The following is a 26,752-nucleotide window of genomic DNA, read 5'->3' on the forward strand; positions in this document are numbered from 1 at the left end:
TTAATATGTAATTTGGAACTAACTCAGAATTATACTTTTTTGTGGTACTGGGGATGGATCCCAGGGGCATCCTACCTCTGAGCTACATCTCCAGCCCTGTTTTTATTCTTTATTTTGAAACAGAGTCTCACTAAGTTTCAAAAAGTCTTACTTACGAAGTAGCTGAGGCTGGCTGCGAACCCCTGATTCTCCTTTCTCAGCCTCCCAAATGCTGGGATTACAAGTGTGCGCCACCACGCCTGGTTCCTGAATTACACTATCCTGAACAGAAACTTATTTTGGCACTGAGGACTGAACCTAGGATGTTCTCCTCCCAGCTTCACCCCCAACTCTATTTTTGGTTTTCAAACAGAGTCTTGCTAAGTTGATGAGACCGTCCTCAAACCTGTGATGCTCCTGTCTCGTCCTCCCAAGCACTGGGATTGTAGGTGTGCGCCACCACGCCTGGCTTGCCTTAATAGTCTATGAAGGAAATTGCTTCAGCTGAATAGTGGTGAGACAACAAAAAGCAGCATGAAACTGAATTATTTGCAAACGTCCTGACTACGGGTGAGTCTCTTGCTTCAGCGGATGCCAGCCTGCCCTCGCCTTCCATCTGCATGGGTGTAACTGTCACGACTGGTGCCTCCATCTCTCCCATTCCATTTCAGTCCTGAACACAGACACCAGATAGATTCTCTAGGAGTGGTTCTCAAAGATCAGCAAATCTGGGAACATTTTCTTTGTGTGTGTGTGTGTGTGGTGCTGGGGATTGAACCCAGTGGCATTCTTCCTCCGAGCTACACCCTTAGCCCTATTTTATATCATTTTTAATTTGCAGTGCCTCCCTAAGTTGCTATGAGCCTTGCTAAGTTGCTGAGGCTGTTCTTGAACCTGCAGTCCCCCTGTCTCGGCCTTCCAGGTACTGGGACTACAAGCATGCACCATCACACCCAGCTTGGAAACTTTTGAAACTGCAAATCCTCAGCCCTACTCCAGACCAATCGAATTGCTAACTGTGGGGTGGCATCCAGAAGGGAGTTCTCACAAGTCCTCCTGGTGATTCTGACGAAGGCTCACGGCTGTCTTGGCACATGCAGATGGTCCCCTCGTGGCTCCTTGCTTGGCATTCAAAGCCCTGGAAGGTCTGCTTCCAGCGCCCTACAGGTGCTCGCGGCACTCCTCAAACACTTCCTGTGTTCATCTTCCGCCCACTCTCTGTTGCAAGCTGTGCCTGTTACCCCAGGATGCCTCTCGGATGACTCCCAGTGGCCCTTCACGGTCCGGTTCAAACACCATTGCTCTGGGGACATCTTCCCTGACCCGGTTTGAAGCCTTTTCTCCTCTTCTGTGCTCGAGACACGACTTACGCCTGTCAGTGCCCGTATCCCTCTCCTTTTACTAGTTATGTTCGCATCCCATCTCTTCTGAGCATAAACTCCTTGAAAGCGTGGACTAAGCCTTGCTCATCTGCATTGCCCACTGTGTTGGAGACTGACGCAAATATTTAGCAAGCTCAAATATGTATAAAGTAACTGAGCAGCTGGGGCGTGAGTATTTCAGGAGGAAGGAGTTTACAGCGTCATGGCTGGCCGTCTTCTGCCCTCTGCAGCACGCCATCGCCACTTAGTGCTGGCTGCATCGCCGTCTGAGTATGTGTTTGTTTCCCTATGAGCCTACTCCTAGGCTGTAGGAACTTGTCTTACTCATCTTTGTGCTCCAATCCTAGGAGCAATTATTACTCACTTTTTGAGCTCTCATTGATTGAATGGCCCCTTCTAAATGAATGAAAATACATGTGCCAATGTAAAATAATCAGCTTACAAAATATTTAGTAATGAAAGGCCTACTCCATTGAGCAGCTACCTAATTTATTTTCCTCTAAACCAAGTTTATTTTTTATATTTATTTATTTATTTATTTTTACGGGTCTGAGGATGGAACCCAGAGGTATTTGACCTCCAAGCTACACCCCCTGCCCAATTTTTTATTCTTTATTTTGAAACAGGGTCTCACTGAGTTGTGGAGGGCCTCACTAAGTAGCTGAGGCTGTCCGCGAACTGCAATCCTCAGGTCTCAGCCTCCCGAATGCTGGGATTACAAGTGTGCGCCACCACGCCCGGCTAAACCAAGTTTATGAGGTTTTGGAGCCCTGGTGACTGAGGTGTCCAAGAAGAGCAATACAAAAGAGGTCATCTAGCCGGGCGTGGTGGCGCATGCTTGGAATCCCAACATTCGGGAGGCTGAGACCTGGAGGATCGTGGTTCGCAGATAGCCTCAGCTACTTAGTGAGGCCCTCCGCAACTCAGTGAGACCCAGTTTCAAAATAAAGAATAAGAAATAGGGCAGGGGGTGTAGCTCGGAGGTCGAATGTCCCTGGGCTCCATCCCTAGACCCGCAAAAAAAAAAAAAAAAAAAAAAAGAAGTCATCTTTAGCCTGGTATGGTGGTGCACGCCTGTAATCCCAGTACTTGCGAGGCCGAGACAAGAAGATCGCAGGTTCAATGTCAGCCTCAGCAATAAAAAAAAGTCATCATCTTAGTGCCTAGGAGATTTGATAATAAAAAGGTCTAGTTTTCATGCCACATGAGACCCTTTATATCTACTTTGCAACTCTACATTTGGAAGAAGAGTGTACATTTGCTAAAAGAATAATTAATTAGCTTAATAAGGGATAATGACATATATCTCTGGACTCCATGGTCAAAGAATTAAAATCAAGCTTTTACAACAAAGAATATAGTATCTTTTTATCTTTAAACAGAAATATCATGCAAAAATTCCCTCTGTGGCAACAAGGATGGAGAGATTTTTATTTTGTGATTAGTGAAGAGTTATAGGTGTTTATTTAGTGTCAACATTTCAAGTCTTACCACTTAACCATCATTTCAAATATCTGTGTATGAGTCGGGCGTGGTGACGCACACTTGTAATCCCAGCATTCAGGAGGCTGAGACCGGAGGATCGCGGTTCGCGGACAGCCTCAGCTACTTAGTGAGGCCGTCCGCAACTTGGTGAGACCCTGTTTCAAAATAAAGAATAAAAAATAGGGCAGGGGGTGTAGCTCGGAGGTTGAATGCCTCTGGCTTCCATCCCCAGACCTGCAAAAAAAACCCCACAAAAAACCCCACAACAAATATCTATGTATGATGGCGGGGGCTGGGGGAGACTAAAATGGGGATTAAACCCAGTAGCATTCTACTATTGAGCTACACCCTCAGGCCTTTTTATTCTTTATTTTAAAACAGGTTTCACTAAAGTTTCTGAGGCTGACTTTGAGTTTGCTATCCTTCTGTCTCCACCTCCCAAAAACTGGGATGACAGGCATGTGCCACCGTGCCTGGCTCAAGTATCTATATTTAGCGTAGGTATAACAAACAGTTCCTGCATTGAGATCCTTAATATCAGACTGTTCTCCTAGTAACTTAATAATCTTGATAATATTAGTTATATAATTGTCTTAGTGAATTATTTAATATTTAAGTGGTTGGGTCAAATTGTCAAAAACACTCTGGGCTAACAGCATTCAAATTAGTGCAATGGCCTATATTTTCTTCTTCTTGGGCAACAGTCTGAACTTAACTCTAATTCCTTTTGTCCTACTAATCCAACTTTTGCAAATCTTTTTTGTTTCATGTGTGTGTGTGTGTGTGTGGTACTGGGGATTGAACCTAGGGGCATTCTACATCTGAGCTATACCTCCAACCTATTTTTTATTCTTTATTTGAAACAGAGTCTCACAAATTTTCAGAGCACCTCACTAAGTAGCTGGCTACGAACCTGCAATCCTCCTGTCTCCGCCTCCCAAGTACTAGGATTACAAGTGCGTACCACCACGCTTGGCTGCAAATCTTCTTTTACAGAGGCCAGATAGTAAATATTGAAGAATTTGCATGCCACATAGCATCTCAATTGCATATTCTTTCTTTCCTTTTTCTTTCATTGCACCTTAAAAATGTAAAAACCATTCTTAATTTATGGGCTGTATAAAAAGACCAGATTAGACTTGATCCATAGGCCAGAGATGGCAAATGAGCAGTTATAAAATAAAGTTCATATGAGTATTAGTAATTGTTCAGATCTTATTACTACTTTTCCTCTGAGTTTTTTCCATCTGTATCTTGTCTATATTATTATGTCTATATTATTGCTATTATTATTATTATTATTATTATTATGCGGTGCTAGGGATTGAACCCAAGGGAATTCTACTTTGAAGATACACCCCAGCTCTACTTTCTATTCTTTACTTTGAAACAAGGGCCTCACCAAGTATCTGAGGCTGTCCTTGAACCACGATGCCCCTGTCTCAGCCTCCTAAATGCTGGGATTACAAGCGTGCGCCACCGTGCCCGGCTCTTTTACAATTTTTTAAACCAAAAATGCATAGGAGGTATTTAATGCTAAAGATGGGCTAAGACACAGATTTATATAATTTTAGAATTTTATTTTTTGAGAAGATTTTAGATATTATCTAATCTGAACCTCTTATTCATTTTATAGATAACATAACTCTCAGATAAGCATGATTAACTTAACTTACAAATACTGAAGGGATAGCAGGCCTTCAAATGAGTCCTTATGTAATTCAGTCAGGTAATTTTCACTGAGTATTCTGGAAGATGAAAAGGTTAACTCTGAATCAAAGCTTAGCAAATGGATGGATAATATTCAATAGTAAAAAAAAAAAGTATGGGAAAATGAATGTTGTCTTATTCTGCTGCCTGGAATATAGGGTGGCTCAAAAATTTGGGGGGAAATTAAAATTTCTCATCTACAATAGTCTAACAGTTTCATTTCTAGATATGTATTGCAGATAAATACTTGCCCATGTTTACAAAGAAGTACTGGAGCAATGCATTTAACAATGTACCCACTAATAAACATCCATCAATGGGGAAATTATTAAACAATGACAAAGCCGTACTAAAGGATATTATTTTTTGTGTGTGGTCCTGGGGGTGGAACCCAGGGGCTTTTCTACCTCTGAGCTACACTTCCAGACCTATTTTATACTTTATTTGGAAACAGGGTCTCACTAAGTTGCTGAGCGCCTCACTAATTGGCTGAGGCTGGCTTCGAACCTGTGTGATCCTCCTGTCTCGGCCTCCCAAGCGCGGGGATTACAAGCGTGCGCCACCACGCCCGGCTACTATGGGATATTCTGCATCAATTTAAGTAATTAAGGCAAACTTCTATGTACTGGGAAGTAAGACATATTTTGAACTAAAAGAATAAATTGCACAAAGTTACCTTTTATATAAAAAAATGATAAAACCACACAACAAAACTATTTTGCTATATGTAAATATGTATGTAAGAAAATGCATGGGAAAAGATCTGGAAGGATGTCTCCCAAGCCCAGAGTAACCTCAGAATAGTGTATTATGGCACAAGGAGGCTTTCACTATACCTGTTATTTCATACTCATTAAGAATATAATCAGGTATTACTCATATAATAGACTATAAATTTAAATTGCCTCTTATTATTAACTTCAAAGAAGGTACATGAAATTTAATTGTGTGTGTGTGTGTGTGTGTGTGCGTGTGTACATACACACATGTGCTGCCAGGGTTTGTTTCCAGGTCCTCATACATGTTAGGCAAGTATTCTATCCCAGCCCCCATAAAACTAAAAAAAAAAAAAAAAAAAAACCCACTGAATTTTAATCAATAGAGGTTGATTTGTGATATGGAGGGGAAATACCTTTTTCTCAGAGGTATTACCTCAAAATTCTAGACCAAGAAAGTTCTTACAATACAAGTTTGTTTGTTTGTTTGTTTTGGTGGTACTGGGGGTAGAACCCAGGGGCTTTTCTTCCTCCGGGCTATACTTCTAGACCTATTTTATACTTTGTTTGGAAACAGGGTCTCACTAAATTGCTGAGAGCCTCACTAAGTAGCTGAGGCTGGCTTCGAACCTGCGTGATCCTCCCGTCTCAGCCTCCCAAGCGCCGGGATTACAAGCATGCGCCACCACGCCCGGCTACAATACAAGTTTTTTAAATCATGTTTGGAGAGATATACTCACAGTTTCTCAGCCCAACGGTACGGTTTCCATATATTTTCATCGATGTAAGATATAGAGTTTCCTTGGAAATTTCTGTGAAGAAACATAGTTCATATGCTTGAATAAGCAGTCTCTGGCCTCTTTTTAAAGTAAGAATGTATCAGTGAAAGATGCATACTTAAAATAGGCTGTCAAATACCTCATGTTCAGTTTCAGCGCTGCAGATAGCTGAGTTATTACTATTATTATTTTGGTACTGGAGCCTGAATCCAGGGGCATTCTATCTCCAAGTCACACCCCTGGCCCTGTTTTGTTTTATCTTTGATACTGAGCATTGAACTCCAGGGACATTCTACCTTTGAGTCAAAACCCTCAGCCCCCCCCTTTTTTTTTCATTTTGAAAACAGGGTTTTGCTAAGTTGCCGAGGGTAGTCTCAAACATGCCGTTCTCCTGTTTCAGCCTCCCAAATATTGGATTACAGATGTGCAGCACCACACCCTATTTATTTATTTATTTGTTTATGGAAGGGCCTCTCTAAGTTGCTAAAGCCGGCCTCGAACCTCTGATCCTTCTGTCTCAGCCTCCAAAGTACTGGTATTGCAGGCATGTACCAGCATGCCTAGCTCCTCAGATAGCTGAATTTAAAAAACAAAAAACAAAAACAAGCTGGGCCTAATGGTACACACTTGTAATCCCAGTACTTGGGAGGTTGAGACAGGAGGATCTGAGTTCATGGCCAGCCTTAGCTACTTAGTGGTACCCTGTTTCAAATTAAAGAATTAAAAGAGGGCTAGGGGTATAGCTTGGAGGTAAAATGCCCCACGGTTCAATCCCTAGTAACACACACACACACACACACACACACACACACACACACACACACACACATACACACACACCAACTCTGTCCTTATCCCTCCAGCAACAACCTCTGTATGCAGCTTATATACTTTTCCTCAGCGTATGGCAGGTAAGAAACAAGCCTGCTCATCTGCCTCATGGATGTTCTATTCAACCAGAAGACAGCTTTGTGCCCAGGATCAGGAATGCCTAAAGCCACACTCCTGTCCAGCAGCCTGGCGCTCCTTCCTCACTGCTGTGCAGTCACACTTGCTTTTCCTCTTTTCTGTACATCCCACCCCAGCTGCTCAGTCAGTGGCTACATCTCCTGGATCTCCATCCGCTCCGGTCACAGCCGCCCTGACTCAGTTTATTCCTAGATTTTGCTAGAGTTTTCCGGGTGGTCTTGCATTAAGCTTTCCCTTCTACATGGTTCCACATATAGATTCTAAAACAATCTTCCTGTCTTAATTTTTCTCTCTCACTTGAAAACTCACAATAGCGCTCCAGGTCTCAGTGTGTAACTTTTCAACCCCTGTGGCTGCTATTCAAGGTTTTTCATAAATATCATCTTTCCCAACCCCATTCTTTGCAGGCAGACTGGTCTACTAAATTCCTATTGTGCCTATAGCCACGCCTCTGCAGAGGCCGTACTCTGTTTTTCTCTACTTAACAAACATAGTCACTCTCTAAATCCCAAATAATGTTTTAACTCATTCATGCAGTTTTTCCTAACTTCCATACCTCAGTAATTAGATTCTGAAGAATCACAGCATCTGGCGTCTGCATCCTCTTCTAGCATTTACTATATATCTTCTCCTTTTTATTTATTTATTTATTTTGGTGGTACTGGGGTTCCTGGAAACCCTTCTACCTCCGGGCTACACTCCCAGACCTATTTTGTATTTTATGTGGAAACAGGGTCTCTTAAGCCAGTGAGGCTGGCTTTGAACCTGCGCGATCCTCCCATCTCCGCCTCCCAAGCACGGGGATCCCAAGCGTGTGCCACCACACCCGCCCAGCCTGAGGCTGGCTTTGAACCTGCGAGATCCTCCTGCCTCCGCCCCCCAAGCACGGGGATCCCAAGCGTGCGCCACCAGCCCGGCGTCTTTTCCTTCTTCCCATCTATCATTTTCATGTTCTGGAGACAAGGTCATACTTTGGTGTCTCCCACAGTACGGAACCCTCAGTTGGGCACGAAATGGATGCTACAGCTAAAACTCCAAGGACAAGGATAACAGAGACGTAACGGAGGGACTGGACATAACGGAGGGACTGGATAATAGTAATATTAAAAGCTAACATTCGTATATATGCTAGGCACTGATTCAAGGATTATATGTATTCATTCAACTAAATCTCACAACAATTCTATGAAGTGCTATCTATCAAAATCTCCATTTTACAGACGAGGAAAATGAGTCACAGGTTTGGATAATTTGCCCAAGGTCACAAAGCTAATAAATAAGCCGGGCATGGTGTCGCAGGCTTGTAATCCCAGCATTCCAGAGACTGAGACGGAGGATCGTGGTTCTCAGACAGCCTCAGCTACTTAGTGAGGCCCTCTGCAACTTAGTGAGACCCTGTTTCACAATAAAGAAAAAAAAAAATAGGACAGGGGTGTGGCTCAGAGGTCAAATGCCTCTGTGTTTCATCCCCAGACCCGCAGAAAAACAAAAAACAAAGCTAATAAATGAAGACCCTGGTTCAAATCCAGGCAGTCTGGTTCCAGAACCCACTTTTAGCCACTTGGTTGTATCATTACTAAGAGCCCCAGAATCGACTTCACCACTCTGTGTACCATCATTAATGAGGTGAGTTGAAAAGAGGGTGGGTCAAAATGGAAGAGCAAAGGTTCAACAACGATATGATGAGGCTAAATAAAACTGTAAGGGAGTAGGGAAAGGGCAAGCATGAGTAAAAGGCTGGAGAAGGGCCCCAAGAATAAGTAGAACGAGGATGAGGAGAAGCTGACAAGGGAAAGATAAAAGCAAAACGCCCATCAGTGTGGGCTGGGGAGATGAGGAAGGCCCAGGCAGACCTGGAGGAAGAGGCCACCATGTTAGGCCAAATGCAAAAAGAGAGGGAAGGCCATTCTTACAAGACAATGAAGGTGTCGTTGTAGGCGTTGGGCTCTGGCGCAGGCACGCGGTGGAGTTTGTGAATTGGGCTGAGGCCCACACACAGCAGTGTCTCGTCCTTGCAGGTACAGAGCTTACACACGTTGGTGTTCATGGTGATATTCGGTTCCATTTCGGTGGTGGTGCTTACATCAGAATGATGTATGGTATATCCTGTAACCCCAGGTTGCGCTGTGACTCTAGTGAGGTTCAGACGCTGGGTCTGAACCTGGTCTGGGTGTGGAAGGGTCGGCTCAGGGAGCTTTGGAGAGGCTTTAGGCTTCTTCGGGGCTGTTAAATGCACAGAATGTGTAGTGGGTTTTCGAGTTGTGGTAAGTGTCAGGTCCAAAGGTTGAACTGTGACACTGGGTGACATTACATTCTGCCCTTGATCCTGACCTGGTGTTGAAATTGTCCCCTCATTGTACCCTGGAGATTGAGCTGTAGTCTCCGTAAGTGGCTCCTGAGCCTGAGTTTGGGTCTCCGTCATGTTAGGGGAAGGTCTAACCTCTGTAGGAGGTTGTGAAGTTAAGGTAAGTGCCAGGTCCAAAGGTTTAACTGTGACCTGAGTTAAGTTTGGATGTTGCACCTGAGTCTGGCCTAGACGTGCATGTGTTACCTCAGGTTGCTTTGGAGAGGAAGCTGGACTCTTCAAGGCTGTAGACGGTCCAGCCTGTGCAGTGGGTACAGGAGTTACGGGCCCCAGGTCTGAAGGTTGACCTCTGACACTGGATGATACTGGATGCTGAGTCTGATACTGGCCTGGTGTTTGTGTTATCTCATAATACACTGGAGGTTCAGCTACAATCTCCTTAATGGGATCTGCAGGCTGATGAAGAGTGTCCTGCATGGCTGGAGAAGAAGGTTCAGCCTCTGTATTGGATCCTGGAATTAGGGTAAGTTCTAGATCAAAAGGTTGAACTGTGACTTCCGTCAGGTTTGGAAGCTGAGCCTCATCACGGTCTGGAGGTGGAAGTGTCACCTGGAGGGCCCGTGGAGGAGGAGCTGTAGTCTTCTTCAGGGTCGTAGAATGTTCAGCCTCTGTCGTGAGTTCTGAAGTTATGGTGAGCTCCAGGTCTGCAGGTTGAAATGTGACGCCGGGTGATGATGGATTCTGACCTGATGGTATAACTGTTGTCTCAGAATGTACTGAGACCTCTTGCGCTCTTGGAGGTGAGGACACCTGCTGAGTTACCAATGGCTCAACCTTCACAGGGGCTCCTGGGGGCTCAGCCGGGTTCTCCTGTTGGACTGGAGGTTCTGTCTCCATAGGGCTAACTGGATTTTGAGCTGTGGCCTCTTGCTGGGCTGGAGAAGATTCAACATTTTCAGGGAACTGTAGAGGTTGGGAAGAGTAGTCAGACTGGGTTGGAGAAAATCCAACTTGCTCAATGGGAACCGTAGGTTGAGCAGGGCCCTGCTGCTGGACTTCAGAAGGTTCAGCTTCCATCGTGGAATATGGAGTTATGGTAATTGCCACATCCACATGTTTAACTGACTCAGAATGTACTGTGGTTTTAGACAATGTTGAATCGCTGAATGTGATTTCCGGATCTTGAGGTGAAAACGTCATGCCATTAGCGACTGGAAAAGTAATCTGACCAGCTTCTGTGGAGGATGCTGGAGCCTGAGCTGGGAACTCTTGCAGGTTTGGTGAAGGTTCAACATCCACGGGGGAACTTGGGGGCAGAGTTAAGATCTCCTGCTGACTTGGGGGTTCCTCAGGAATCTCTACAGACTGTGTGGGGACCCCTTGATCAACTGAAGACTGTTCATCCTTTACAGCAGGAGTTGGTTGCAGAGTTGCGTATTCTTGCTGGCCATTCAGAGACTCAAGCTGGTCAGGAAACTCTGCGTATGGAGGTGGGTTACTATTTTCGGCCGATGTTTCAACCCCATCAGTCAACTCTCCATTTCCCAGTGTTGGAGGCTGGACTTGACTGGGGCCTGGAGAGGAAACCGTTACCTCCTGAGGTTCTGGAGGTTGGTCTACAACTTCATTAGGGAGTTCTAGAGATTGAGCTGGAGCCTCCTGTCCTGGTAGTGAGGGCTCATCATTTCCAGGCAGCTCTGGAGTCAGAGCTGGGGCCTCAGTGTAGACTGGAGGAGGTCCCACCTCTGCACTGGGTGCTGGTGTTACAGTAAGCTGCAGATCTGGAGTCACAGTGGGAAAATCTGAATGCTGAGTGTTATGGTGGCCAGGAGGTGGAACTATCACTTCATGAAGCTCTGGAGTCTGAACTGAGGTCTCCTGTTGGGTTGGAGAAAGTCCCACTTCCTCCGCATGTTCTAAAGGCTGAGCTGGGGCTTCCGGCTGGCTTTCAGAAGGCTGACCCTCTCCAAGAGATTCAGAAGGTTGGGCTGGTTCCTCCTGCTCACTGAGAGAAGGTGACACCTCTTCAGCATATTCTGGACGCTGAGCTGAAGCCTCCTGCTGGATTGGTGAAGATTCAACCTCTCTCGTAGGCTCTGAAGTTATGGTCATTTCCACATCTGCAGGTTTACTTGTAATGTTGGGCAAGACATAATATTGAGGTTGATTCTGACCTGGAGGTGGAACTGTTACAGCCTCTTGATTTGGTACAAGTATATTGTCCACAGGGGTCTCTGGATTTTGGATTGGAGCCTCTTGTTGGCTTAATGAAGGTTCTGCCTCCTTAGGACTCTCTAGAGGCTGGCTTTGAGTCACCTGCTGGCTGAGACTAGGGTGAGCCTCCTTATCTGCCTCTGCAGTCACTGTAACAGCAATATCCGGAGTTTTAGCTATGACAGATGGCAAGTTTGAGTGTTGGGCTTTATTCTCTGTTGATGGGCCATTTACCATCTGATGCACTGACGGATGGCCTACAGCCTGATCGATAGCAAGCTGATGCCGAGCTGGGATGTCTTGCTGGGCTGAGGTTTCCGCTTCCTCAGGGGTTTGTGTGGGCAGACCTACAGCTTCTTGTAGGGATGAAGAGGACTGGACTTTCTCAGGAGTCTCTGGATTTAGAACTTGGTCTTCTGACTTTATTGGAGACTGTTCCACTTGCTCATCTACACTTTCCTGATAGTCCAGAGGTAGGCCGTCAGGATAAGCTGCATCCATACTCGAACCTGCATAATCGTCCTGCGAGGTTGGTTTCTCGAGCTGAAGTTTTGAAAACTGCTTTGGGGTTCCAAGAACAACCTTAGGAAGCTGTGGGTGCTGAGCTAGACCCTTCTTCGGGTTTAGGGGTGAAGCGATAAACCTTGTGGCTTCTGAACTCTGACCATCTAAAGACGGAATAGGCATTCCAAATGACTGGTGACCGGCAACCCCATCCTGATGGACATTCTGAACCTCATTTTCTAGTTGAGGAGGCAGATCTAGGGCCCGATTCTGATCCCCATGTAGCATTGGAACCAAGTCTGGGAGCCTCTCTTGCCGAGTGAGCGTGTCATGCAGACTCTGACCTGGAACCACAAACTGATCCGGCTCTGGGGACAGCTCTCCAACTGAATCCGTGTCCAGGAATGGAAGCAGACTGTCAGGCAGCTCGTGAGGTGGAGCCAACATCTGGGGGGAAGAAGAGGACCCCAGATAATCAAAGCCCCCGAGGTCCGCCGGGGGCGTGAGCGCATGGGACGATCTGGGTGGGAGATGAGAGGAATGCGAGGACCAGGGCTCCCTGGGCCCTGGGCGCTCGGAGGTCAGTGGGGCCGGGTCCTCAGCCCACTCTGGAGGACGAGCTGCCTGGACCAGCAGCCACAACGGCTGCCACGCGAGGAGGAGCCGTGCTGCGCAGAGGCGCAGCAGGATCATGACATGCGCAGGCTCCGGGCCGACCCAGGCCAGCGGGGCACCGGGGGCGCCTGCGGGAGCCAAGCCGTTATGGCCGCGCCTCACTCGCGCACCTAGGCAACCGCGCGCTGCCCCGCCCCGCCCTTTATTCACGACACCTTTGTTTGTTTACGCAACCTTTATTAGGTCCCGCCAGCACCAGCCTTTCTTGCCTTCCCCAGACCCACGCTTCCCTTCCCGAACCTGAGGCTGCAGAGGCTCCCCACCCCATAGCCGGGCAGCATTTGAGCTGCGGCCAGGCGTGGTTCTGGGATTCCAGCAGCCCAATGGACCCGGTGGGCAGAGGTTCCCGAGAGGTCCCGGGGTTGGGCCTCTGGGGCCATTCAGAAGTGCAAGTCCACTTCTGGTAGGCTGAATGCGTCCTCCTCCAAGCTGAAATCGGAGAGACATTCTTCCTCCCCTTGGCTGTACTTCCAGGAAAAGCAATTGACCTGAAAAACGAGGGCCAGTTAGGGCGGCAGGCAGAACACACGGGAAGGATATTCACTCCACAAAGTTGCCGTTTCCGCCAAACTCTCAGGAACCTGGTCCATGTTTGAGCATTCATTCACCATCCCCTTAGGCTGAGGCTACCATAGAATCCGCGAGGGCTCAAAATAGTCCGCAGGAGGGCTTCGGGAAGTACTTTTACACCGGCAGGGAACGCATCCCCCTCCCTGGCTCAACACAGCTCCGCTGTTCAGGTCTACCCGTGTCGCATGCACAAGACACTTAGGATGTTAAAGCCTCACATTTATTATTATTATTATTATTATTATTATTATTATTATTATTATTATTATTTTGGTACTGGGGATGGAATCCAGGGACATTCTGCCTCCAAGCCCTTTTTAAAAAAATTATTTTGAAACAAGGTCTTACTAAGCTACAAAAGGCCTAAGTAGCTGAGGCTGTCCCCAAACTGAGATCCTCCTGTCTCAACCTCCCAAATGCTGGGATTACAAGTGTGCGCCACCGCACCTGGCTTTAAATAATTTTCTTGAAACACTACTACAACTAGAACCCAGCTGACTTCCTTCAGAGCCCTCTTTAATAATCTATTTGATTTGTTGTTTATCTTCTGGTGCAGCCCCGGCATGTAAACGTCTGCCTCTCTCTCTCTCTCTCTCTCTCAGCACTTGGTACTGGGGATTGAACCCAGGGGCCTTCTACCTCTAGGCTACACCCTCAGCCCTATTTTATTTTTTATTTGGAAATAGAATCTTGCTAAGTTGCTAAGAGCCTCACTAAGTTGCTGAGGTTGACTTTGAACCTGTGATCAGCCTCCCATGTACTAGAATTATAAGTGTGCCACCATACCTACTTTCCTTTTTAAATTATTATTATTATTTTATTTTGTGGTGCTGGGGATTGAACTAAGGCGTATTCTACCTCTGATCTAAATCCCTATCCTTCCCTTCCCTTTATTTTTTTGTTTTTAAACAGGGCCTCGCCAGGCTGCTGAGTCTCCCTATGCTGTGGGGCTGGCCTTGAACCTGCAAAATCTCCTGGCTCAGCCTCCCAAGCACTAGGATGACAAGCCTTCGCCACCACACCCAGCTTAGAAGTCCCCTTCTTTCAGAGATGGATTTATCATTATAATCACATTTCTGTAGTTAGTAAGGACTTCCTCGACTTCTTAAAGGGTGACATTTCCTAGACTGGTTTTAATTAAATTGAATTAAAACAACTATTTTAAGCCAGGGTTTGGTGGTGAATGCCTGTAATCTCAGTACTTGGGAGGCTTAGACAGGAGGATTGCAGGCTTGAGGACAGCATAAGCAAGTAGTAATACTCTCAGCAACCTAGGAGGCACTGTTTCAAAATAAAAATAAAATAGGGCTAGGGGTGTAGCTCAGAGAAAGAATGTCCTGGGTTCAATCCCCAGTAAACACACACACACACACACACACACACACACACACACACACACACACTTTAATATGAAAAAAAATTTAGAGTACTTTTTCAGAAGACAACCAACCACTATCTCTTTTCAAAATAAAACACTTCATTACTTTGGGGGGGGGGGTTGTATAACTTAAAAAGTCCCCAAAATAGATAGGCAGGGTGGCACAAGTTTGTAATCCCTGCGCTTGGGAGGCTGAGACAGGAGGATCGCACAGGTTTGAAGCCAGCCTCAGCTACTTAGTGAGGCTCTTAGCAACTTAGTGAGACCCTGTTTCCAAATAAAGTATAAAACAGGTCTGGGAGAATAGCCCAGAGGTAGAAAAGCCCCTGGATCCCACCCTCAGTACCACACACACAAAAAAATCTCAAAATTAATTTGCCCCATCTGGGTGTGGTGGCGCACGCTTGTAATCCCCGTGCTTAGGAGGCTGAGACAGGAGGATTGCACAGGTTCAAAGCCAGCCTCAGCTACTTAGTGATACCCTGTTTCCAAATAAAATATAAAATAGGTCTGGGAGTAGAACACAGAGGTAGAAAGCCTCTGGGTTCCACCCCCGAGTACCACCAAAAAAAAAAAATAATTAATTTGCCCCCCTGTCAAACATTCTATTAATAGTAAATAGTGACTATTTTCTTTTGGAAATTACTTTGGAACCTTTATCTCTAATTAAGGGCTTTAATATAACTGATTTGCAGAAAAGTAGCAAAATCATCTACTGGAGATACAGGGAGATGTTGACATTTAGGTAACGTGCCATATTCGAAAGGCATAATTGTGTGTGTGTGTGTGTATTACTGATGATTGAACCCAGGGGCATTCTACCTCCGAGCTATATCCTCAGCCCTGTTTTTTTATTCTTTATTTTGAAACAGGGTCTCACTAAGTTGTGAAGGGCCTCACTAAGTAGCTGAGGTTGGCCTTGAACCTGTGATCCTCTTGTTTCAGCCTCCCAAGTACTAGGATTACCACAACTCCCAGCACGGCATAAAAGTTTTTTAAGGCTGTAGCAAAATCACACTTAAGGCCATCGTTATTTCGCCCCCAAATGCCTGGGGTGCTGTTTGAGAGGAATCCTAAAAAGACCTGTATCCAGGCAGCCCCCTTTCCCTAATCCCTAGAGAAGGAAACCTAGACCTCCCTTGAGTTCACAACTGGAGTAGTCCTGAGACTCAGGCCTCAATTCTGCTCTCCAGACTTTAAACAAGGAGTTAAAGTCAACAGCCAGGACTTTAAATTCCCTATCCCCCCAAACGGCTTCAATCCCATTTTCCTAAGAATGAGACATGCTGAAGTCCTCCGGATACTGCTGGTTGTTTATCATGGCTACACTGGCTGTGGAATCCTGGGGCACTCGTCTTCACATACTTGAATTAAATCGTGTAGTTCTTCTTCACTTCTGGCATCTATAACCTCTTCTCTGGGTCTGTACACTACAGCGATCTTACCACTTTCTGAAATAAAGTTAACAAAAATCAATTTAGAATTTTCTTCATTCTGAAACTTCCTGTATACCATGGCAGCATCCAATAATGAGATAAACTTTTGATTTCTAAAAGAGGAGTGTTTTCCTAGAAAGTCCATATCTCACACAAGAGGTTTTTTTTTTTTTTTTTTTTTTTTTTTTTCGGTGATACTGGGGTGGAACCTAGGGGTTTTTCTATCTCTGGGCTATATTCCCAGACCTATTTTATACTTTATTTGGAAACAGGGATTCACTAAGTTGCTGAGAGCCTCACTAAATAGCTGAGGCTGGCTTCGAACCTGCGTGATCCTCCAGTCTCAGCCTCCCAAGCGTGGGGATTACAAGCCTGCGCCACCACGCCCGGCACACAAGAGTTTTTAACATTAACTAGTTGTCAAAAGATTATGAATGGTCAGGTGTGGTGGTGCGACACCTGTAATTCCAATACTTGCAGGGCGGAGACAGGAGGATTGCAGGTTCGGCACCAACCTCAGTCGCTTACAGAGACCCTGTTTCCAAAAAAGGGCGGGGGGAGGGGTTGGGTGTAGTATGACATCTCCACTGTGTTTGATTCAAGAAACAATGTGATCTTAGTGATGGGAACTAAAGAATGAGATAGGAAGTAAAATAGTTAGAGATAAAAATGTTCAAACGATTGAATAGTAAGACATTAGGAATGGATCAAAGCAAGTTCAAATCTAGGACACAGACCAGGGACTAGTAGACACTTTGTGTCACAAGAAGGGGAAGTTTTCTACTCCCTGAGAACCAAAATTCTATCAGACAAAACGAACAAAGCTTTGAAGAAAGCACTGGGGCCTTTTATTAGCGGAAACTGGCCCACTTGCCTTATCGACAGTACGACTTTCCTCAAAGCAAACTAGAATCACAAGGCTTTTGGTCTAAAGAGTTTTGAGTTTATACAAGTGATACCTTAGTGTATTAGGGAGACACAGCAACTTAGACATTTAGTTCGAAATTCTTGCTCATTGACCATGGAAGTCAGACTTTCACTGGAAGGGCTACCCGGGTTGGGAGGCTGAAGCCAACTAGGGCCATCTCTTACAAGCAGATAAGGCTTTGGGATAACTTAGCTAAGAGTTCTCAGCCTCTAAGCCTTCGGGCTATGAAGCAGGGAAACTGCTGTTTAGGAACTCCATGCTAATCATAACCCTTCCTTCGAGCACAGCCTGTAACATTCACGTCAGTGTAGAACTCAAGAGGGAGTAGGACACCATTCAAAACAAGACCACTCTCAAGGCTCACACGAAAGCAGCTGGTTATTTTATAAGCGTCATAGTCACCCAAGATACCAGTGTCATCAATGAAAACTGACAGCCAGGTGTGGTGCGGCATGCCTGTAATCCCAGTGCGTGGGAGGCAGAGACGGGAGGATCAGAGGTTTGAGGCCAGCCTCAGCAACTTAGTGAGGCCCTCAACAAAGAGCCTCAACAAAATAAAAAGGGCTGGGGTGTAGCTTGGAGGTAGAATGCCCCTGGGTTCATTCCCTAGTACCATAAATAATAAATAAATAAATAAATAAATCTGAATCTGAATTCAAAATTCAGCAGTTTATTTATCCATTTATTCAGAGAAAAAATGGTCACAATGATAGTCAGTATATTTTGCCTGATTACCATGTGAGCACCTGAGCTTCTGCCATTCACCATCTTGTTTACTCTTACCATCTCCCCCAGAAGGTGGGTGGGATTAACTAGCCCTATTTTGAAGACAGAGATTAAAGCTGAGAAACAGTAAAGATCTGTGATCTCTCTGGCTATATATAATCTAAAATTACATTGAAAATCTAAGAAACAGGGTTGGGACTCAAATTCAGGTGTCCAAAGCTTATAATCACTGTTCTGTATAACAGACGAGCAACGGAAAAAGAAGACTTGGCTCAAACACCTTCCGTATGAGCAGAGGGAAGTCATTCGACATTTGTAAACTGAAGATAGTAATGTGTGAGGTCATTTTTCTCACAACTCACAAAGAATACATTTCAGATCCTTGCTGTGAAAGAATTTAGTGAATGAAATCATGAGAGTTTATTTTTTTTATTTTTTATTTATTTATTTATTTATTTTTTTTTTTGCGGTACTGGGGATGGAACCCAGGGGTATTCTACCTCCGAGCTACACTCCAGCCCTATTTTTTATTCTTTATTTTGAAACAGGGTCCCACTAAGTAGCTGAGGCTGTCCAGGAACCGCGATCCTCCTGTCTCAGCCTCCAGGATGCTGGGATTACAGGCACGCACCACCATGCCCAGCAGGTAGAGAAGTTTAGACATCTACATTTTTCACATAATTACTTCTTCAAAACGAGTTTATTGCCGGGAGTGGTGACGCACGCTTGTAATCCCCACGCTTGGGAGGCCGAGATGGGAGGCTGAGACAGGAGGATCGCACAGGTTCGAAGCCAGCCTCAGCTACTTAGTGAGGCTCTCAGCAACTTAGTGAGACCCTGTTTCCAAATAAAATATAAAATGGGTCTTGGAGTATAGCCCGGAGGTAGAAAGCCTCTGGGGTTCCACCCCCAGTACCACCAAAAAAAAAAAAAAAAAAAAAAAAAGAAAGTGAGATACCTCAAGGACAATCAAGAAAGTCTTACCTAAAACCACAATGGACAGTTTCTGGAATGCATCTGACAAAGCCTTCTGAATAGCAAGCTTCTGAGCTGTCTTCCTTTTCATGAGGAATGACAATGGTCCTAAATCCAACCAAAACAAATTGATTTAAAATACCTGAATGAAAGCCGGGTGTGGTGGCGCACACTTATAATCCCAGCATTTGGGAGGCTGAGACAGGAGACCGCGGTTTGCGGACAGCCTCAGATGCTTAGTGAGGCCCTCTGCAACTCAGTAAGATCCTGTTTCAAAATAAAGAATAAAAATAAAAAAAATAGGGCTGGGGTGTAGCTCAGAGGTAGACTGCCCCTGGGTTCCATCCCCAGACTTGCAAAAAAAATAAAAATAAAAATAAATAAATAAATAAATAAAAATACCTGAATGAATGAGAATCATTCTATGTTTAATGGATACAAAGACATACGTGATCCTGAAGTCATAATTCTAGTGATTAAAGGCGAGCAGATTACAGGTTTGACTAAATGGCCGTTTTGAGTACACCCAATAGGATCCACTTTCACTGCCCTAACCCAGAAGTTCCCAAAGTATTAGCAGCAAGGTCTGAGCCGGGAGGCGGGTACAAGTCTCGCATCAGATTTCAAATGGCGGAAGCCACATTCCTCCAGATCCTAGCCTCCGCCTCAGGACGGGAATCACACACTGAACGGTCTGGTGGTAACGCAGACTGATGTGGTCCCTACCTGTGCATCGGCTACAGCCTACTTTACGCCACTCACTAACAGCCCTTCCTCCGAATTAAAACCTAACGAACCCCGAGGGCCGTGGATTCTAGAGAAAAACTCAGCATCAATCAGCGTACCCTTTCCAGGTCTGTATTTGACTCTTCTCAAGCCCTTTCGTGAGCAGACAAAGAACTGAATGTTTACACAAAAGTCTGTGGAAATCTTTAGATGATTTCGCTGAGATAAGTGAGGATTGCAAGAAATCTGTATTTGGAGAGGTATTTTGGCGTAAGACAAGTACTTAAACAAAAATGGGAGAAATATTATTTCCTTCTTCCTTCTAAGCTTCTTGAAAGGAGGTCTGTTTTCAGGTGTTAAATGTAAAGGTTCTGCTTGTTATCCCGGCATTTGGGAGGCTGAGACAGGAGGATGCGGGTTCGCGGACAGCCTCAGCTACTACTTAGTGAGGCCCTTTACAACTCAGCGAGACCCTGTTTCAAAATAAAGAATAAAAAGAGGACTGGGGGTGTGGCTCAGAGGTAGAATACCCCTGAGTTCCATCCCCAGTACCACACACACACACACACACACACACACACACACACAAAGCCAGGCGTGGTGTTGCACACTTGTAATCCCCATGCTTGGGAAGCAGAGACAGGAGGATCGCGCTGGCTTAGGAGACCCTCTTTCCAAATAAAAATGTAAAAATAGATCTGAGAGTGTAGCCCGGAGGTAGAAGGGCTTCCAGGAACCCCAGTACCACCACAAAAAAAAAAAAAAAAAAAAAAGTAAAGGTTCTGCCAGGTATCAGGTATTGTCTACGGTAAAAACCCATGTTGTAGGCACAAAAACTCTGTATAGGACTTTATTTGCTTAGCGATGGAAGGTCCTGATAGGTAGCTGAAAGTGAGGGTTTGTTTTTTTTACAGATCATGTTGAGTTTTATATCTTTTCTATATGCATATGGGTGTGTGTTCATGTATGAATGTGTGTGTGTATACTAGAAAGAGAGAAAACAGATTCTTCTCCTCTTCCCCTCCCCACACTGAGAACAGACCTTCCTCCAGCTTATCCAAAGGCTCCTCCACAACACCAACTCCAGGACTCGTGCATCCGGAAGACGGCACCACCACCTCTAAGGCACAGAAGAGCTTCCGGCTTTGCTTCTCCAGTGCTGCTGCAAGACCTTCGCCTCTCCTTTCTTCAAGGTCAGGGAGCTCCTGAAGCTGTTAGGAGGTTTGAATTAAAGGTCCTTCCTAGGATTTTTTTTTTCTCTCTCTCCCAGTGCTGGGGATGAAACCTAGGGCTTCACAAATGCTAAGTGCTGGGCAAGTGCTTTATCACTGGGGTGCACACAGTCCCCCTAGATTTTTTTTTTTTTTTTGATAGTAGGAATTGAACCCAGGGGCATTCTACTTCTAAGCTACGCTACTAGCTCTACTTTTATTTTGAAATGGGGTGTCTTGCTAAGTTGCTGAGGCTGGCTTCAAACCTGTCATTCTCGTGTCTTAGCCTCCCAAGTACTTACTGGGGTTAAAGTGGTGTGCCACCACACCTGGCTTCCCCCTAGGATTTTTTTTTTTTTTTTTTTTTTTTTTTTGGTATTGGGGATTGAACCAGGGGCTTTCTACCTCTGAACTACACCCTCAGCCCTATTTTATTTTGTTTATTTTGAAATACAGTCTCACTAAATTGCTGAGGGCCTAAGTTGCTGAGGCTGGCTGCAAACCTTTGATCCTCTTGTCTCAGCCTCCCAAGCACTGAGATTATAATCATGCACTACCACACCGAGCTTCCCTAGGATTTTATTGTAGAAAAATGAAACTAAACTCCCAGTAATCCCAGGTAATAATCGAGGTGTCCTATAGCTTTAAAATCAAGTAAGATTTGCAAATGACTTACTAGATACAAGCATTTTTTATTCCATAAACACTGAAGAAAATTATAGATACTGCCATCCAATGACTGAGATGATTACTGTTAATTCTAGACGGCAGACCCATTCAGATATATCCACTTATTCTCAATGGTAGGTGGTCTCTCTCATCTCCTCCCCACAACCCTGTTCAATCCTTCTAAAGCATAGGATTATAATGCTGAATGGCGAGTGTAGTTACTCAAAGAAAATCTACAGGGCTTACCTTGATGATTCTTTTTGACCATCCATTGAAACCAAAGTAGTAATTTGCCAGTTCTTGGCATCGTGAGCTATTTAGAGCAAAGGTTTGATGTTGAACGGACTTATGTCTGCTGCCAAGTCGAACCTGAAGTCACAAGAGACGGACCCACAAATATCACAACCTGCCAGGGAATTTACTTTGGATACATCCTAGACTTACTGATATTGATTTCAGAAAGGTAATCAAGATTAAATAGGATAGAAAGAACAGCTTGAGCACTGTATAAGCCACTTCTGCATCATGTTCAGGGCCTGATTAAGTGGAAGGCTTCCCTGACCTCTAGTGGTGACAGTGATGACGAAAGCAACTAAGGAAACAGAAAACTTAGAGGGTTGTGAGTGAGCAAAGACGACATCCGGGTCTTCCCATCCAGTCACTCCTGCTGATGAGATGCACCTGCCACTCTGCCCTCCAAGCTACTCATCCCTGTTAGAGGAGGAATGCATACGCCTCTATGGATTGTACAAGCTACCAGACTATTACAGCGTCGTCTGCATTAACTATTTCCTTTGAGAATGTAAGTATCTCCTGTACCTCTCTAACATTTTATACCTCACTGTGGATTTCCTACATAGATAGTTCTTTTTTTTTGAATGTCTCTTTCTTTTTTGTTTGTTTGTTTTTTGTGGTACTGGGGGTGGAACCCAGGGGCTTTTCTACCTCCGGGCTATACTCCCAGACCTATTTTATACTTTATTTGGAAACAGGGTCTCACTAAGTTGCTGAGAGCCTCACTAAGTAGCTGAGGCTGGCTTCGAACCTGCGCGATCCTCCTGTCTCAGCCTCCCAAGCGCGGGGATTACAAGTGTGCACCACCACGCCCGGCAGAAACTAATTTTTGAATGTTCAGTTCTGTAGAGGAGGGTCCTATATGGTGGGTCAAAGGGGAGCTTTCCTAGCTGGGCGTGGTGACACACACCTGTAATAACAGTACTCGGGAGGCTGAGACAGGAGGATTTCAGTTTGAGAGCAATCTCAGCAACTCAGCAAGACTCAGAAAGACTACAATATCCTGTTTCAAAGCAACAACAACAAAAACCAAGGGCTGGGGATGTAGCTCAGAGGTAGGACGCCTCTGGGTTCAAAATAGGACCAAAACAAAACAAGTGGAGCTTTTTCTGGACAACCAAGAAGCTTCAGAAGGGGTATGAGCCCTTGAGTAGTGCAGACAGCTATTTCCTTTAATAATCTTGCCACAGTTCTTGCTGGCAATCGCTTTTCTTCTTGTTACTGGGGTGGGAGGGGGACTCCACTCAAGTGACTCAGACCTTTCCTTGATTTTATCTTATTTTTTGGTTAGTTTTTTTCTCTCTTGATTTTATTCTAAGACATTATTCTGGTCAGGCGAGATGGTGCATGCCTGTAAACCCAGTACTTGGGAGGCTGAGAATGGAGTATCATAGGTTTGAGGCCAGCCTCAGCAACTTAGTGATACCCTAGCAAGGTAAGCAAAACCCCCCCCTATTTTTTTAGTTCTGGGGAATCAACCCAGGGTCATTCTACCTCCAAGTCATACCACAAGCCCTATTTTTAAAAATTCTTTATTATGAAACAGGATCTCACTAAGTTGTGGAAGGCCTTAATAAGTAGCTGAGACTGGCTGCAAACCTGTGATCCTCCTGTCTCAGCCTCCCAAGTACTCGGATTACAAGCGTGCACCACCACACTCGGCTCCAAAACCCTGTTTTAAAATTAAAAAATAAGCCGGGGATGGTGGTACACGCTTGTAATCCCAGTATTTGGGACGCTGAGACAGGAGGATCATGGTTCGCAGCTAGCCTCAGCTACTTAGTGAGAACCTTTGCAATTTAGTGAGACCCTGTTTTGCAATAAAATACCAAAATAGGGCTGGGATGTAGCTCGGAGGTAGAATACCCCTGAGTTCAATCCCCAGGACCACACACACACACACACACAAAATAATTAATTAATTAATTAAAAAATAAAAAGAGCTGGGGATGAAGCTTAGAGGTAGAATGTTCCTAGTTCAATCCCAATACCACTTCCTCCCCCAAAAAAATAAAAATAAAAAGAGCATTATTCTATTTTCTGTATTTATAAAAGAAGAAAAGAAGACAGAAACTGTGTTTCCTTGTCAAAGCATTAAAGAACATTTATGATTAAAGTAGGTAACAATGAGGGAGGGAAACCTAAGGCTCTAAGTAAATACATCTGCTATGAATATCTTCTCAAGTATATGCTGATTTATTGAACACTTCATCATTCTATCAATGATGGGCTTTACATTGTGAAATTCACAAAAGTTTACGAAATGGTCTCAATGTCCAAAGGGCACTAAAAACTCATTACTCACAAATGATACCAAGTTTCATAATCTCCGGAGTACCACTTATACTGAGTGGGTATGAGACAGGATCACAAGTTACAAAGAGGTAGTTCATAGTCGAAAAATTAAAGAACGTCTTGGTAGGCAGGTAATTATTTCAATTAGAGGAAGTGTACCTAGGATAAAAAAAATGGTATTGGACAGGGAGCATAAGTAGAGATAGTATACTTGGAGTCACCACTGAGTAGAGTTCTCAGATTCAATCAAGGTTAAATCAGAGAGGAAAGCTGGGCATGGTGGCACATGTTTGTAATCTCAGTACTTGGGAGGCTGAGATAGGAGGACGGCAGATTCATGTCCAGCCTCAGCTACTTAGTGAGGCCCTTCACAACTTAGTGAGATCCTGTTTCAAAATAAAGAATAAAAAAGAGGGCTAGAGCCGGGCGTGGTGGCGCATGCGTGTAATCCCAGCATTTAGGAGGCTGAGACCGGAGGATCGCGGTTCTCGGACAGCCTCAGCTACTTAGTGAGGCCCTCTGCAACTTAGTGAGACCCTGTTCAAAATAAAGAATAAAAAATAGGGCAGGGGTGTAGCTCGGAGGTCAAATGCCCCCTGGGTTCCATCCCCAGACCTGCAAAAAAAACAAAAACCAAAAAATAGAGCTGAGGGTATAGCTTGGAGGCAGAATGCCCCTGGGTTCAATCCTCAGTACCTCAAAAAACAAGTAAATAAATAAGTCAGTGAGGAAAGCAATACAGACAAGAATAGGCAGCAAGTAGCTAGATCAAGTAGCCAAATTGGTAATTGAGGAGGTCCTTGGAAAAGGAAAGGTGGCTGAATTGATGACACACACAATGAGATAGTCTCCATAGACTCTGGGGAAGCAAAGTTGGTTGGCATAGTAACATGGAACAGAGTTTCTACAGTGCATTAAAGAACAGTTTTCAATCTTCTGGGAACTAAAGGAAGCTCTGATAGGTAGTTTGAAGTTATGATGATAAAGCATCCTTTATGTTACAGCTGACAATCATCTGTCAAGCTCATACATTTTAGGTACACATAAAAGTAAATATAAGCAAGACTTTCCTGGTCAATAAGGCCAGGTATGGTGGCGTACACCTGCAATTCCAGTTCTTGGGAGGATCACAGGTTCCAGACCAGGGTCAGCAATGTGGCAAGGCTCTCAGCAGCCTAGCAAGACCCTGTTTCAAGTAAAAAATAAAATAGGACGAGGGGCTGTAGCTCAAAGGCAGAATTGAACCCAGTACTGGGTTCCATCCCCATTACTTAAAAAAGGGGGGGGGCAACATAAGATGACTTTTTTTTTTTTTTTGGTGGTGGTGGTACTGGGGTTCCTGGAAACCCTTCTACCTCCGGGCTACACTCCCAGACCTATTTTTATACTTCTTTTATTTGGAAATAGGGTCTCTTAAGCCAGCACAGCTGGCTTTGAACCTGTGCGATCCTCCTGTCTCCGCTTTCCAAGGGCGGGGATTACAAGCGTGCGCCACCAGCCCGGCGGTTTTTTTTTGTTTTTTTGTTTTTCTTTCGGTACTAGGGGTTGAACCCAGGGGCATTCTACCTCTTAAGCTACACCCTCAGCCCTATTTTTTTATTCTTTATTTTGAAACAGGGTCTCACTAGGTTGCAAAGGACCAGCTTAGGATGGCCACACACCTGCGAGCCTCCCGTCTCAGCCTCCTAAGTACTGGGATCCCAGGCCTGCGCCAGGACGCCCGGCCTATCCTATTATTGAATCCAGCATTTCACTGTAGTGGAACTAGGAAGCCCATATTTAAACCCACCTTCACTGGAGATTTCTGGAAAAGCGGCTTCCCGTCACAGGCCTTCTGGGCTCTTTGGGCATCTCTTGCTGAATAAAACTTGATGACAGCATAGAAACCAGGACCGGCCACGGCAGCATTTGGGAAGACCCGGGCTGAATACAGAAGGCCAAACTGGGAGAACGCTGCGAACAGAGAATGCTGTGGGGGGGACCCCACGCCGAAGTTAAGCGCATGAAACCTCTGGTTCTCAAAACAAAACTGCGCCTTCCCTTCTCCACGAAGGGTGCGCCTCAAAACACTGCTGACTTTGTCAACGCATCTTCCTCTTACAAACGAGGCGACATTTTGCTGAGAAGCGTGAGAAGAGCACAATAAATCTGGGTTTCCGTAAAATCTGTTGGGGCTAGATGATTGTCGGGGTCCCCTCTAGAGCTAAGTCCTTCAGCCGAGGCTGGGAGGAGAGTTGGGGTACTGAGGCCGGGCTCTGGAACTCAGCCAGCGGCTTTCTCCAATGGCTTTCTCCATTCCTCCCTCCTCCCCGGCCCCGGCTCACGTGCAAGGTCTCGGCCGTGGGTCCGGAGCTCAGCTCCCACACCAACAAGGTTTTGTCACTCTCGGTGGGAACCGCAAAAGGAATTAACTCCGCCATCCCCGCGCCACTGCGCCTGCGCGAAGGACGCCTAGGCCGTACTGCGCCTGCGCACGGCGGGCCCGCGAGTTTTTTAAAGGGAGTGTGTGAAGGGGCGGGGCCGACTTGAACTCCGCCCCTCCCGCCCGCCAGTTCATTCATTCCATTACTCCAGCCACACCGACCCGGTGACACCCAGAGAGTTTAGTGCTTCTATGCAAATGTATTTTTTGCTTTTGTGACGCTGGAGTTCAAATCCAGAGCACAGATTAGGCAAGCGCTGTGCCACTGAGCCTCTATTCAAGTGTATTTTTTTTTTTTTTTTTTTTTTGCGAACCTGGGGATGGAACCCAGGGGCATTCGAACTCCGAGCTACACTCCTTGCCCTATACTTATTCTTTATTTATTTTGAAACCGGGTCTTACTG

At 45.2% G+C, this 26,752-nt stretch overlaps 2 protein-coding genes across 2 annotated transcripts in view; both read right to left on the minus strand.

Annotated features, from left to right (window-relative positions):
- LOC308275738 (leucine-rich repeat-containing protein 37A2-like) overlaps positions 1–9,067 on the minus strand; it is a gene marked incomplete at both ends in the record, with an annotated part of 37,370 nt that extends 28,303 nt beyond the window's left edge. Inside the window, 3 exons of the mRNA XM_080714094.1 lie at positions 4,523–4,594; positions 6,013–6,084; positions 8,934–9,067. Coding sequence (XP_080570220.1) covers positions 4,523–4,594; positions 6,013–6,084; positions 8,934–9,067 — 278 coding nt within the window. The remainder of the gene's footprint in view (positions 1–4,522; positions 4,595–6,012; positions 6,085–8,933) is intronic.
- A 4,031-nt stretch (positions 9,068–13,098) lies between these two features.
- RDM1 (RAD52 motif containing 1) lies at positions 13,099–26,346 on the minus strand (the record flags this gene model as incomplete). The annotated part of the gene is made up of 7 exons (XM_080714095.1): positions 13,099–13,206; positions 16,032–16,117; positions 18,741–18,839; positions 20,500–20,668; positions 21,584–21,706; positions 25,716–25,895; positions 26,251–26,346. 7 exons carry the CDS (start codon positions 26,344–26,346, stop codon positions 13,099–13,101), a joined length of 861 nt encoding a protein of 286 aa, XP_080570221.1.
- Positions 26,347–26,752: the final 406 nt, after the last annotated feature.

This window comes from Muscardinus avellanarius (assembly GCF_963383645.1).
Source record: "Muscardinus avellanarius genome assembly, chromosome: 16".
In the NCBI taxonomy this organism is placed as follows: Eukaryota; Metazoa; Chordata; class Mammalia; order Rodentia; family Gliridae; genus Muscardinus; species Muscardinus avellanarius.